The sequence below is a fragment of the Myotis davidii genome, unplaced genomic scaffold (assembly GCF_000327345.1).
Source record: "Myotis davidii unplaced genomic scaffold, ASM32734v1 scaffold32, whole genome shotgun sequence".
NCBI lineage: Eukaryota > Metazoa > Chordata > Mammalia > Chiroptera > Vespertilionidae > Myotis > Myotis davidii.
The window spans coordinates 9,686,907-9,700,615 of NW_006286587.1; the positions used below are offsets into that span (position 1 = coordinate 9,686,907).

Sequence of the window (13,709 nt, forward strand, 5' to 3'; positions counted from 1 at the left end):
TGTGGAATGAAGTGGGCGGGCATCGGGAGGCCACTATGGCACGGGGCAAGCACTATGGGCAGTCTATCTGAAGTGTACCTGGCGTATAAGACGACCCCCCACTTGGAGGCATATTTTTCAGGGCCAAAAAATCGTCTTATACGCCGGCAAATACAGTATATATATTGCCAATAAACTATTGAAAATAAAGATTTTTAAAATATGCAATTTATCAAAGCATTAAAAAGAATGAAATACTTAAGTATAAATTGGATAAAAGCTGCGAAAGACTTGTATAGTGAAAACTATAAAACACCATCCAGAGAAGTTAAATAAATTCTTAGTAAATGGATATGTTGCAATCCTAATCAAACTCCAGCAGCTATTTATAGAAATTGACAGGCTGATTCTAAAATTCATATGGAAATGTAAAATGCCTAAAATAGTCAAAAACAATTTGAAAACAAAGAACAAAGCAGAAGAACTATGTACATGAAAAAATCAGATAGCTGGTTCCAAACAAGTGTAGGATTACTTTATGACATCATTTTAGTGGGAAAATGGCCATCACGTTTTCCCCACATATTTTATGTTTGGAAAATATAAAAATATGACACATGTCCTCTTTGATAATTACCTCATCTTGTTCCCTTTTTCCTCCTATCCCAAAAATAATCACAGTGAGTTTGGTAACTTTCTTTCCAGACCGTGTGTGTGTGTGTGTGTGTGTGTGTGTGTGTGTGTGTGTGTATGTCCTATATAATAAAAGGCTAATATGCAAACTGATCAAACTTCAAAATGACCAGTCACTATGATGCGCACTGGTCACCAGGGGGCAGACGCTCGACACAGGAGCTTCCCCCTGGTGGTCAGTGCGCTCCCACGGGGGAGCGCTGCTCAGCCAGAAGCTGGGCTCATGGCTAGAGAGTGCAGCAGCAGTGATAGGAGCCTCTCCCACCTCCGTGGCAGTGCTAGGGATGTCTGACTGACGGCTTAGGCCCGCTCCCCATATCAGTCAGGTATCCCCCAAGCGAGGGCTCAGGCGAGGCTGAGGGACACCCTCTGAATGCAAAAATTTTGTGCACCGGGCCTCTAGTGTGTGTGTGTGTGTGTGTGTGTGTGTGTGTGTGTACTTGGAACACTTGTAAGTCAAGGCCCCACTGTATGTATGTATGTGTGTGTGTGTGTGTGTGTGTGTGTGTGTGTGTGTGTATCCATCCTTAGAAAATTATACTATTATATGAAATGTGATTCTATGAAGGAACAAATTAGAAAGAGAAAAGCTTCATTCAAGACAACTCTTACCTAGAGGCAGGGGCAGGGGTAGAGATGGGGGTCAGGGTAAAGGTACAGGACAGACAAAGGGAAGGATAAGGCTCCCATTAGAAAGGCTTCAGCTTCAAATCTATGGTAATATTTTATTCCCTAACCTGGGTTGTAGGAAACAGGTATTCATACATTATTTTGTAATGTATGAACTTTTTAAGGCAGGGGTCCTCAAACTACGGCCTGCGGGCCACATGCAAATACAAATATTGTATTTGTTCCCGTTTTGTTTTTTTACTTCAAAATAAGATATGTGCAGTGTGCATAGGAATTTGTTCATAGGTTTTTTTTTAAACTATAGTCCAGCCCTCCAACAGTCTGAGGGACAGTGAACTGGCCCTCTGTTTAAAAAGTTTAAGGACCCCTGTTTTAAGGAAACATAAACTAAACTGAACACATTCAGCAACTTAGAGATCTATGCATGTTACAACATATAAATGTGACTCTCTTTAATTTATGCTGCATAGTTAATAATACAACCAGAAAATAGTTTACTTAGCCACTGATGGACACCTAGGTTGTGTATAGTTTTATACACAAGCCACGTTGCTGTAGCCCTCTTTTGCTGCACAAGCCTTCCTGTGTACATGTGAAGGTGTTCTGTCTTAAGGTGTAATTGCTGGAGCAAGCAGTATGTACATTGTCATTTTTTACATTAATCAATAATGTCAAAATGTCTCTCAACTAGCTATATCAATGTATGTTCCCACCAGCACTAGTAACACAAAAAACCTATTTTTCCACACCCTCAACAAGACTGGATATTAGTCTTATAAATTAGTCTAATTAGTCTTATTAGTTAATTTTACTACTTTAAATAAGGTGAAAATATCATATCATTTTAATTCACAATTCCTTGATTAATATATGATTGAGCACCTTTTCATGTATTTATATGTCATCAATATTTTCTTTTCTATAACTTGTCTATTTGTATCCTTTATTAATTTTTAGAATTTTGGTTGTCTTTTTCATAACTTTATACTTCTTAAACATGATGGAAATAATAAAACACATATTAGAGATTGCTTCCCCTTACCCTTGTTTTATTGAAAACAAATATTAAAAATATTTCTTTGAAAATTTTAAATAATCAACCTTTCTAATACCACAATTAAACACCTAAGAAGTATATGATTAAAAGAATGCCTTTAATTTATTTAGGTAAAAGGTTTCAAGATTTTTCAAAACTATTAATAAATTTATTTTCTATGACTTAAAATTATAACAAACAAAGTGATTTCTACAGTACTACTGTCATAGCTTTCACACAGAACACTAATGTAACCTTCACACCAGGCATGCTGAACACATACTGAGTTGAGACAGTATTGAGGCATATTTGTTAATAATGTTAGGCATGCTAACAGGATGGTGGCTATGCTTTGCAAACAGACAAATTTACAGAACTATCTGAGGGTAAAATAGGATGTCAAGGATTTGCTTTAAAATGCTAGGAGAAAAAATATATGCATGAAAGAGATGAAGAGCAAAAGCATTGTTAATTATTGGAGCTGGATGACAGGTTCGTGAGGGCTCTTTACAACATTCTCTCTACTCTTATAACTATTTGAAAAGTTCAAAGTGTTTTTAATGAGAATTGTATGTTAATGCTGGAGAAGAGATGTGATCTGACTAATCTTAGTGTCACAATGTGTTTCTGCAGATGAGAAAAATTAAGTACTTTTATTCTAAGAACTCCTCAAGATTAACAATTAGTTTAGACTCTGGACTAGAATGTGCAAGACACTTTTAAAGTTTCACAATAAAAAGACCCCAGTTGAGTACTTAGTAACAGCAAAAACATCCCTATAATCAACTACAAAACCAAAAATAACTCTGATCTCTTTTCTCCTTTAATCCACAATATTCTATTCCATCCGGAGTTCTATCAAGTGTACAAAGATCACAGAACAAAGTCAGTCTTCAACTCAAAGGCAAGCTACCGCTGGTGTACAAGCAACAGCATCAACCTTCTGTGGATAAAAATAGCCTCAAACACTGCATGCACCAAAGACCAAAGACCCAGGGAAAGTCAGGCAGAACAAAGTGGTTACCAGGGAGGAATCCGGCCAGCAGAGAGCTTGCCCTTCTGCCCTTCACACAAGAGTCTGTTCGCAACTGAGACTGGGTTCTTGATTCCTATAAAATAAAATTAGCAGAAAATGAAGTAAAAAGTCTTCAACTTTCCCACTCAGTTTTGTGGCAATTTCAATAAACACAAGTTTTAAATATCTTGGAAAACTCTCCTTTTATATATTAATAAAAACCATTAATTATCATAAACAATACAGATCAAATCAACAAATATATGAATATCTAGTAAATTCAAGAAAAGAACAAATATAAAACATACCTTCTCGTGTTTTGTCATATGCTACAGCAGCAAAAACTGAATTTGAAATAATACACATTTAAATTAGGTTCCTTTTTAATAGATTTCAGAATAACAGAATAGAAAAATAAACTGAAAATGTGACATCTACAATCAAAACCATATATTTCCTCTAAAGAATTGCCCTGGCCAGCTTGGCTTGGTTAGTTGGACATCGTCCCAGGCACCAAAAGGTTGCCGGTTCCATTTCCCGTCTGGGCACATGTCCGGGTTGTGGGTTTGGTACTGGTGGGGGGCCTGCAGCCAGCTGATTTTCTGCCCTCACATCAATGTTTTTCTTTCTCTCTCCCTCTCACTCCCTCTCTCTCTGAAAATCAATAAAAATATTTTAAAAATAAGCATGATTACAAACAGCTTCAAATTTAATTGGGGAGGAAAATTAATGGCCAAATATTTTAAATCTCACCTGTAAGAAGGACTGAATATAGAGGAAGTCCTTCAAACTAGGTGAGGGTAGGGAGAACAGACCAAGTATATACAAGATTGTGATCTACAGTATAGTTCAGATTGTAACCTAAAGTATGATTCAGATTGTTCCCATGAGGAAAAACAAAATGTGAAAAGTGAAAAATGGGCACTTATCTGGGAAGAATGACGGCAGTAAGTATTAGTGTGAAAACCTTATACCAGGATGACAATGACAACAACAAATATGACAATGAGGATAAGGACAGAAGACAGTGACAGTAACTCAGTATCTAATATGTGTCAAACCTAGTGCCAATCCCTTAAATGTAATCAGATTACTTCATTGATCCCTTCAACCTTTCACATAAATACCCTTATGAACCCTATCTCATTACTGAGGAAACATTTTCACAGAGGGTTAACTCACCTGCCCAAGATTAGTGCTGCGATTTTAACAGAGGCAGCTAATGCCAGAGACTATGCCCTTAACCACTAAGCTATGATGCCTCTCAGGACACCACTAATGCAAATAAAAAATCAGCAGGGGGATTTAAAGCAGCTATAAAAATTACAATTAAGACCAACATATTGACATTTTTAAAAAAAACTGTCACACAAAAAAATGTATAAAATACCAAAGGATGGAAAAGCTCAGATCTCTGAGCTCTTAAATATATTCCTGGATAAATGATTCAATATTGTAGACATTAACAATTACCAAAGTAACTTACAAATTCTCTATTAATTCAAAACTTCAAAAAATTTCTGAAGTATGCCAAGCTGACTCTTAAATTCATTAGAAAGAGAAAACTTTGGGGGAAAAAATTAAGACTTCACCCAATGAGATCATTTTCATTAAAAACTATTCTAATGAAAAGAGTGTGATTTGAGTACAAAATAGACAAGTATATCAATTGAATAGAATAAAGCTAAACTTCAGACACAGACACACATGAATTTGGATATTTAACATGTGATAAAGATAATTTTCAAATGAGTAGGGCACAGATAGGGTACATATTAGAGGCAGAAGGAACACATAAAGTACTGGAGATCCAACTATTTTACTACTGTACCAGCTATCAATTTATTGGTTCTCGGCTACCAATTCATCCTTTGTTGCCTGATCTGTAAAAATGGAAAAGGGCCCTTTAAGTGTTTCCTTTGCCAGCTGGCACACTGATATACTTTGTCAGTAGAGGGCACTGGAGACACACTGCAGGAGGAAAGGGTGGCTTGCTATCCGGCTCCTGGAGAATACCAGTTTTTCTCCACTATTTGGCCCACATGGTAGTCTCCAGTGCTAAGTGACTGCAGGGTACAGTTTTCTCCAGCATTTGGCCAGCACATGTTTTCCCCAGCTCTTGATTCAGGCCATGGCAGCATAGCTGACAGCCCCAGAAAGAATAGGGCTGCACCCAGCTCAAGTCACTGATCCCCTCATCTTCTCCTCAGTCCGACAAGCACACATGGCAAAATGCTCCACCTGGTTGACTATCTAATGAGCCAAAAGCCCAATTGCTATCCTGTGCAACAGAGGTTTAGTTACCATGGCTTCTTGACCTCTGTGTGCCCACCTACCAGGCCAAGCTCACCTGAGCCACCCAAGATTGTTCCTGCTCTCACAGTGACAATGGCCTGGGTACCCCGGCAACTTCTCCGCCTGACAGTGGGCTGCAACTATACCTTCTACAACAAGGTCTGAATTCCCTTCTAAGTTAATCTCTACTTCAGTATTCTTCTGTCCTAGAATACACTTTGAGTTTTCTTTCCATCTTTATAGAGTTACTCTCTTATCACTGTTTAATAATTCTTTATATTAAACCTCTCCTGTTTAAACTACTGGGTAGTTTCTGTCTCCTAGTTGAACCCAGACTGATACAGTAGCCATGGACAAATTAGTAAACTTCTCCTGTGTCTCAGTTTTCTCATCTGTAAAATAGGGGGGAAAGTACTGACCTCATGTTATTGTGAGAACTAAATGACTTAATATATATAAACTACTGGAGAAAAATGCACATTATGCAATAGTTATCTAATAAATGGAAATTATTCAATAAGTTATGTAGGGACAATTTGTTGGTCATTTCAGAAAAATAAATAATGCATTTAAGAGTTAAATAGGCCTCGCCCTAACCGGTTAGGCTCAGGGTCCCAGGTTCGATTCCGGTCAAGGGCATATACTTTGGTTGCGGGCATATCCCCAGTAAAGGGCCTCGCACCCCAGCCTCCTGGCTTTGGAGGTGGTGTCCTTCCTCTTCCTTTTCTCAACTCTTCAAATCTTGGCATCACAGGGTTGAACTGCGGGGACCGGAAGTGTGTGTGCCTTGCACCAGCGGGTCCCCAGGGAATCGACGCCGGAAATGGCAACTGCTGGGGAAAGATTCCGCGGGCCCCGCTATGGCGGCTATTCCCCCCATCCCCTCCCCCGACTCCTGGCAGCCGCCCAACGTCTACTTGGAGACCAGCATGGGGACCATCGTGCTGGAGCTGTACTAGAAGCATGCTCCAAAGACCTGCAAGAACTTTGCTGAGTTGGCTCGTCGAGGTTACTACAATGGCACCAAATTCCACAGAATCATCACAGCCTTCATGGTCCGGGGAGGTGACCCAACAGGTCGAGGTGGTGCATCTATCTATGGCAAGCAGTTTGAAGATGAGTTTCATCCAGACTTGAAATTCACGGGGGCTGGAATTCTTGCAATGGCTAATGCAGGGCCAGACACCAACGGTGGCCAGTTCTTTGTGACCCTAGCTCCCACCCAGTGGCTTGATGGAAAACACACCATTTTTGGCCGCGTGTGCCAGGGTATAGGAATGGTGAATAGAGTAGGAATGGTGGAAACAAACTCCTAGGACCGCCCTGTGGACGATGTGAAGATCATCAAGGCATAACCTTCTGGGTAGTCTTGCTACTCCCCAGGTCTTCTGAAATGGCCCAGTGAACCAGTTTCCAGGTGACCTAGGTGACATACTCTGAACTTCATTTTGGCCCTGTGAATCCCAGAGCCAAGGAGGCCTGGGAGCTTAGGTTAGAGGTGGAAGTGTATTTTAATAGGATGCTTCTTGTCCCTTCTCCCTGAGCCTTGTTAACAGAACATTTCCAGAACTGCCCATACATGATCACACACAGACTACTGCTCACTGCAGACGACCCATACTGCTTTTTGTGTGCCTCTGTCTGATACCCTTGGAACAACATGAAGCCAGCTCTGCCATTTCACTGTCCAACCAAACTTCTTTCTGCGAAGATTTATATTCTGGCCTGCATTACAGTTTTCAGTGGCTGACGGCCACAGAATTCAAACCACGCAGTGCCTGTCAGACCTCTGCACTCTGTGCACACCCTTTTCAGCCTACATTTGTTCTTCCTGGGAATGTCTGCATCGCTACATATATTTCCCCCTCAAAAGCAGAACATCAACACTGCTGTTTCTGACACTTAGACATCCCACGCAAAGCCACATTGGATGTTTGCCAAATGAGAAATGCATCCAACAATCAAGTGTCTAAGAAGGTGTCAAGTGGGGAATGCTAATGTGTAATAATCAAGAAATGAATTTACTAAAAGGAGGCAGAAGCGTTGACCATTTTTTTGCCCAGGAAAGAGTAGAAATCTGTAGTGAGCCTAAGAAAAGACTGAATTCTTCTCATAAGGAGAAGTGCCACTACCTTTTTCTTTTTTAACCTAAGACTTTAGAGAAACTGAAATTTTATATGTTAAGGGCTTTTCTTGTTTTTTAATCTTTCTGTATTTTTAGGGGGTTATGCGAGGAAGTTAATACCTGTGTGATACATAGAAACTTCCTAAATCAGTGATGGCGAACCTATGACACATGTGTCAGAGGTGACACGCAAACTCATTTTTTTGGTTGACTTTTCTTTGTTAAATGGCATTTAAATATATAAAATAAATATCAAAAATATAAGTCTTTGTTTTCCTATGGTTACAAATATCAAAAAATTTCTATATGTGACACGGCACCAGAGTTAAGCTAGGGTTTTTCAAAATGCTGACACGCCGAGCTCAAAAGGTTCGCCATCACTGTCCTAAATAAAATGCCATTAATGGTTGAAATTTTAAAACAAACCAACAAAAACAAAAAAAAAAGTTAAATAAAAATATATTATGCACATATTAGAAGAAAATATAGGTGACCAAACTCATAATTATGAGAGAGAAACCTTACAAATGCAAAATACAAAATCCACAACAGAGAAATAAGTTTGACAAATAAAACTTTTAAATTCCAATATGATAAAGCACATTATAAAGTTTTAAAAGGCAAGCCACACAAGAGGTATAAACAGTTCACAGAAAAATGTTAATGGCCTTTAAACATGTGAAACTTCATTAAATACCAATAAAATTTTACAATAAAAGAAAATAAAACCTAATTGAAATACCATTTCTTATCTATCACACAAATCAGAAAGAATATAGACTATTTGAATAAATAAATAATCAAATAGACCTGACATGTAGAACATGCACCCAACAACTATAAGATACATACTCTTTTCAAGTTCACATGGACCATTTATCAAAAACACATCATAATCTGGGCCATAAAGCAAGTCTCAAAAGGCTTTAAGGGCTTGGAATCTTACAGCGTATGTTTTAGGACCACAGTGAAATTAAAGACTAGAAATAAATAATGAAAGCTAACAAAAAAGTCTTTAGGCTAAGAAATTTGAACACTTATATAAGACAAATTCCTTGAAAAAACACAGAGAAAAAGAAAATATAGTCTTATAACTGTTAAAGAAATTGGATCCCTTTTTTAAAAACTTCCCACAAAAACTCTACTACTAATTTAGAATAACTAATGAATTTCTCCAAACAATTAAAAAGAAATCATTCCAATCATACACAAACTATTTCAAAGATCAGAGAGAAAAAAAAATTCTTAGCTCATTTTATGAGGCCAGCCATACCATGATTCCAAAACCTGAAAAGAATATTATAAGAAAGAAAAATTAAAGCCTATTATGCGGACATAAATGTCAAAAATCTTGAACATCAGCAAAATATAAAAAATAAAAACTTATGACCAAGAAGATTTTATGCCAAGAAGGGAACATAAATTTCCCTTAACACTATGAAGAAGAAAATTCATATCTCAGTAGATGCAGAAAAGCACTTAATGATATTCATACCCATTTATAATAAATACTATCAGCAAACTAAGATTAGAAGGGAACTTTCTCAATATGATAAAGAGCATCTATGAAAATCCTACAACTAGCAGCATACGAAATGGTGAAATATTTAATGTTCTTGCTCTAAAATCAGGAAAAAAACAAGGATGTACACTATTACCACTTATATTCAACATTGCCCTGGATGTCATAGCCAGTATAATAATGCAAGAAAAAAACAGACATTTAAACGTTGGAAAGAAAAAAGCAAAACTGCCATGATTCACAGGTGAGATAATTGTGTGTATAGAAATTCCAAGGAAGCCTATTTTTTTTAATTCTAATATACGCAAAAACTTCATGTGATACTTTTTTGGGATATTCACTTTATAGAGGTCGTCTGGAACAGAACCCACAATATTTCTGAGGTATGCTTGAATGTCACTTGAATTTTTTAACAACAAAAATACATTATTTCAAGTAATTATAAAATTATTATTTCATATAATTATAAAAGTAAGAGAATATGCTAACACATTTGAAATGTCTATAATCTCTTGAGGGGATGGAGAATGATCAAACTCTAACAAAGACTATATACAGCTAAAATTTCATGTTTTAAATTTAGTAAAAAAAAATCTTTTAAGTTTGTTTTTAACACTATTCCAATTAAGAATGGTGGAAAAAACTGGACTAGGTCTTTAGATGCCATGGAATGGTAATATTCATAGTTTTATAAAGAACAAAGATAATGTGTTACAGTGTCCACATACCACTCAATGCTCCAACAGCTCCAAAATTTAAGGATTTTCCATCCATTATGCTGGCATCACATTCAATTTCACCCAGGAGATTTAGATTAGATCCCATTCCTGCATTTGTAAAAGGAGAATCCTAAAAGATAAAAACAAAAATTAAAATACCTTTAGTCTTGAAGATTTAATATCAATCCTTCATAAACTGTTCCATGAACTAGAAAGGGAAAGAATGCTTCCCAACTCATTATATGATAGCAATACTGCTGTTATTACAGAACAAAACAAATGCATCATAAGGAAAGAAAACTACAGACCAATATACCTTATGAATATTGTCACCAAAAATCCTCAAGGAAATACTAGCAAACCAATTGCAACAAAGGATTATATACCATGAAAAAGAGGGATCCCAGAAAGCAAATTTGGTTTAATATCAATGTAATTCACCATATTAATAAAGGAACAAAAACCAAAAACAAAACACCATGATCATCTCAACACAGAAAACGAATTTGACAAAAAATCCAACATCCTTTCATGAAAAAACAAACCATTCAACAAAGTAAAAATAAAAGGGAACTTCCTTAATACAATAAAGGATACCTACAAAAACTGGAGCACTAACAGCATAATTAATAGTGAAAGACAGAATGCTTTCCCCGAAGATCAGGAACAATACATACAGTACAACAATGTTCACTCTCACCACTTCTATTCAACATTATACCAGGTATTCTGGACAGGAGTCTAGGCAAAAAAAGAAAAGAAGTAAAGAGAATCTATATTGGAAAGGAAGAAGTAAAGTTATCTACCTCTATTTGAAGATGAAATGATCTTGTACACAAAAAAATTATCAGGACTCCACTAAAAAACTATTAAAACTGGTAAGTTCAACAAGGCTGTAAGATATAAGATGAAACAAAACTCAATTTTATTTCTACACACTAGCAATGAATAATCCAAAAATCAAATTAAGAAAACAATTCCACTTAACAAAAACAGCAAAAAGAATATTTATGAATAAATTTAACAAAAGAAGTATAAAACCGGTACACTGAGAACTACAAAGCATGTTGAAAAAATTCAAGACCTGCCTTGGTGGATGGCTTAGTTAGTTGGAGTGTCCTATTCACCAAAAATTTGTGTGTTCATTCCTGGTCAGGGTACATACCTAGGTTGCAGGTTCAATCCCTGGTCATGGCAAGTAAGGGAGGCAATGGATTGATGTTTCTCCCTCACATCAATGTTCTTCTCTCTCTGTCCCTTCCTCTCTCTAAAAATCAATAAAAATATATCCTCAGGTGAGGATTTTAAAAAGACCTAAGCAAATGGAAGTGCCACGACGTTCAAGGCTAGGTTCAGGGTCCGAAGGAGGGGCCAATGCACAAATGAATATGCTATACAAGAAATATGAATTTAGAAGGCATTAGGGGCCAGGTGGAGCCTCTTTCTTGAAGAGAGAGACACGGACTTCTGGCCTGGTCCACTATTTATTTACTTGAATATACATTTGCCCTTCAGCAAGGCATACAGGCAGATCAAAAGTAGAGTTTGGTAAACAATGTAAGGATTATCAGGTTAGGAAACTGCCTTGAGCCACTGAGCCCACAACAGGGCAATATTATGCTGATTTTCAGCCCTGCTGAATATCAAAGTCCATTGGCCTTCCAATGTTTTCTTTTTGCATTAATATGCTAACTGCTGTTGGCTTTAACCTCCAGCATGGAAGGACAGCCATGTACATAGACAAGAAGGCTTAATGTCTTTAGGATGTAATATCCCCAAATTAATCTGAATCAAAACAATCCCTTATCAAATCCTACCAGCCTTTTTTATTTGCAGAAATTGACAAACTAGTCCTAAAATTCATATGGAAATGCAAGGGATTCAGAATAGGCAAAACAATCTTGAGAAGAGAAACAAAACAGTAGGGCTAACACACTTCTAGATTTTATAACTTACTATACATAACTACAGTAATCAAGGCAGTTTGATACAGACATACCGCTAAGGGTAAACAGATACATCAATGCAACAGAACTGAGAGTCCAGACAGAGGCCTCCCATTTATGGTCAATTCAACAGGATGCCACAACAATGCAATAAAGAAACTATCTACATAAATGGTGCTGGGACAACTACATATCCATATGCAAGAGAATGAAGTTAGACTATCTCACACCATAGACAAAAATTAAATCAAAGAGATCAAAGACCTAAATGAAAGAGCTAAAACTATAAAATCCTTCAAAGAAAATGAAGAGCAAATGTTACATGGCACCAAAAGCACAAGCAACAAAGGAAAAAATTAAGTAAACTGGATCATCAACATTAACTTCATGTTTCAAAGTACACCCTAAAAAAAGGTGGGGAAAAACTCCAAATCGTTTACCTCATAAGATATTTGTATCCAGGATATATATATAAAAAAATTCTACAACTCTAAAATGAAAAAATATCTGAATTTTTAAATGGGCAAAAGATGTAAACAGACATTTCTCCAAAGAAGCTATGTAAATAGCCTATAAGCACATAAAAAGATGCTTGACAACATGAGTCATCAGTGAAAAGCACATCAAAACCACAATAAAATACTATTTCACACCCACAATTCCACTTGCAATAACATCAAAAAGAAACAGAAAGACAGATGTGTTGGCAAGGATATGAAGAAACTAGAACCCTCATACATTGCTGGTAGGAATGTAAAATGGTTTAGCCACTTTGGAAAACATCTGGAAGTTCCTCAAAAAGTTAAATAGAGTTACCATTTGACCCACCAATTCTACTTCTAGGTATGTATCTAAGAGAAATGAATTGTCTACACAAAACCTACACATAGACACAGACAAGAGTGCAGTGACGGCCAGAGGGAAGGTAGTGCTAGAATTGGGCAAAAGGCAGGTGGTGGTGGTGGAGGTGTGGGGCAAGGAATGGGGACTTTTGTAATAGTGTCAACGATAAAAATAAAGTTTAAATATTCAATAAAGTTACCAAAAAAAAACCCCACTACCTCGTTTTTCTAATACAGTAAATAGTTTTTAAAAAATATATACCACTAGTCTTATTATATGAAGACCATATCACATGATCTCCAACAAGAGAATAAGTGAAAAAGCTAATAATATAAAATCTTGCCCTAACCGGTTTGGCTCAGTGGACAGAATGTTGGCCTTGAAAGGTCCCAGGTTCAATTCTGGTCTAGGGCATGTATCTTGGTTGAGGGCACATCCCCAGTAGGGGGTGTGCAGGAGGCAGCTGATCGATGTTTCTCTCTCATCCATGTTTCTAACTCTCTAACCCTCTCCCTTCCTTTCTTTAAAAAAATCAATAAAATATATTTTTAAAAAATCCTATATACAGATATGCTAATTAGCCCAGGTATGCTAATTAGTCATGACCAGTATGCAAATTGACCATCACTCCAACATACAAGATGGCCGCCCCCATGTGGCCACAAGATGGCTGCCAAAAGATGGCCTGCAGGGGAGGGCAGTAAGGAGTGATCAGGCCAGCAGGGGAGAGCAGTTGGGGGCAACCGGGCTGGCAGGGGAGGGTAGTTTGGGTGACCAGGCCAGCAGGGGAGGGCAGTTGGGGGCGACCGGGCCTTCAGGGGAGGGCTGTTGGGGGCGACCGGGCTGACAGGAGAGGGCAGTTGGGGCAATCGAGTCAGCAGGGGAGCAGTTAGGCGTCGATCAGGC

The 13,709-nt window shown here is 37.5% G+C and overlaps 1 protein-coding gene and 1 pseudogene across 6 annotated transcripts in view; one reads left to right on the forward strand and one right to left on the reverse strand.

Moving 5' to 3' along the window:
* The window catches only part of TASP1 (taspase 1), a 244,452-nt gene that overhangs the window by 187,383 nt on the left and 43,360 nt on the right, over positions 1–13,709 (reverse strand). For all 6 annotated transcript variants that reach the window (XR_001512903.1, XR_001512902.1, XM_015560282.1 and 3 more), the window contains exons 5-6: positions 10,024–10,144; positions 3,363–3,447 (exon numbers count right to left, since the gene is read on the reverse strand). Coding sequence is in view for 4 of the 6 variants with exons in the window: in XM_015560282.1 (XP_015415768.1) it covers positions 3,363–3,447; positions 10,024–10,144 (206 nt within the window). In the remaining 2 variants the exon portion in view is untranslated. The remainder of the gene's footprint in view (positions 1–3,362; positions 3,448–10,023; positions 10,145–13,709) is intronic.
* On the forward strand, positions 6,343–7,015 carry LOC102757031 (annotated as a pseudogene).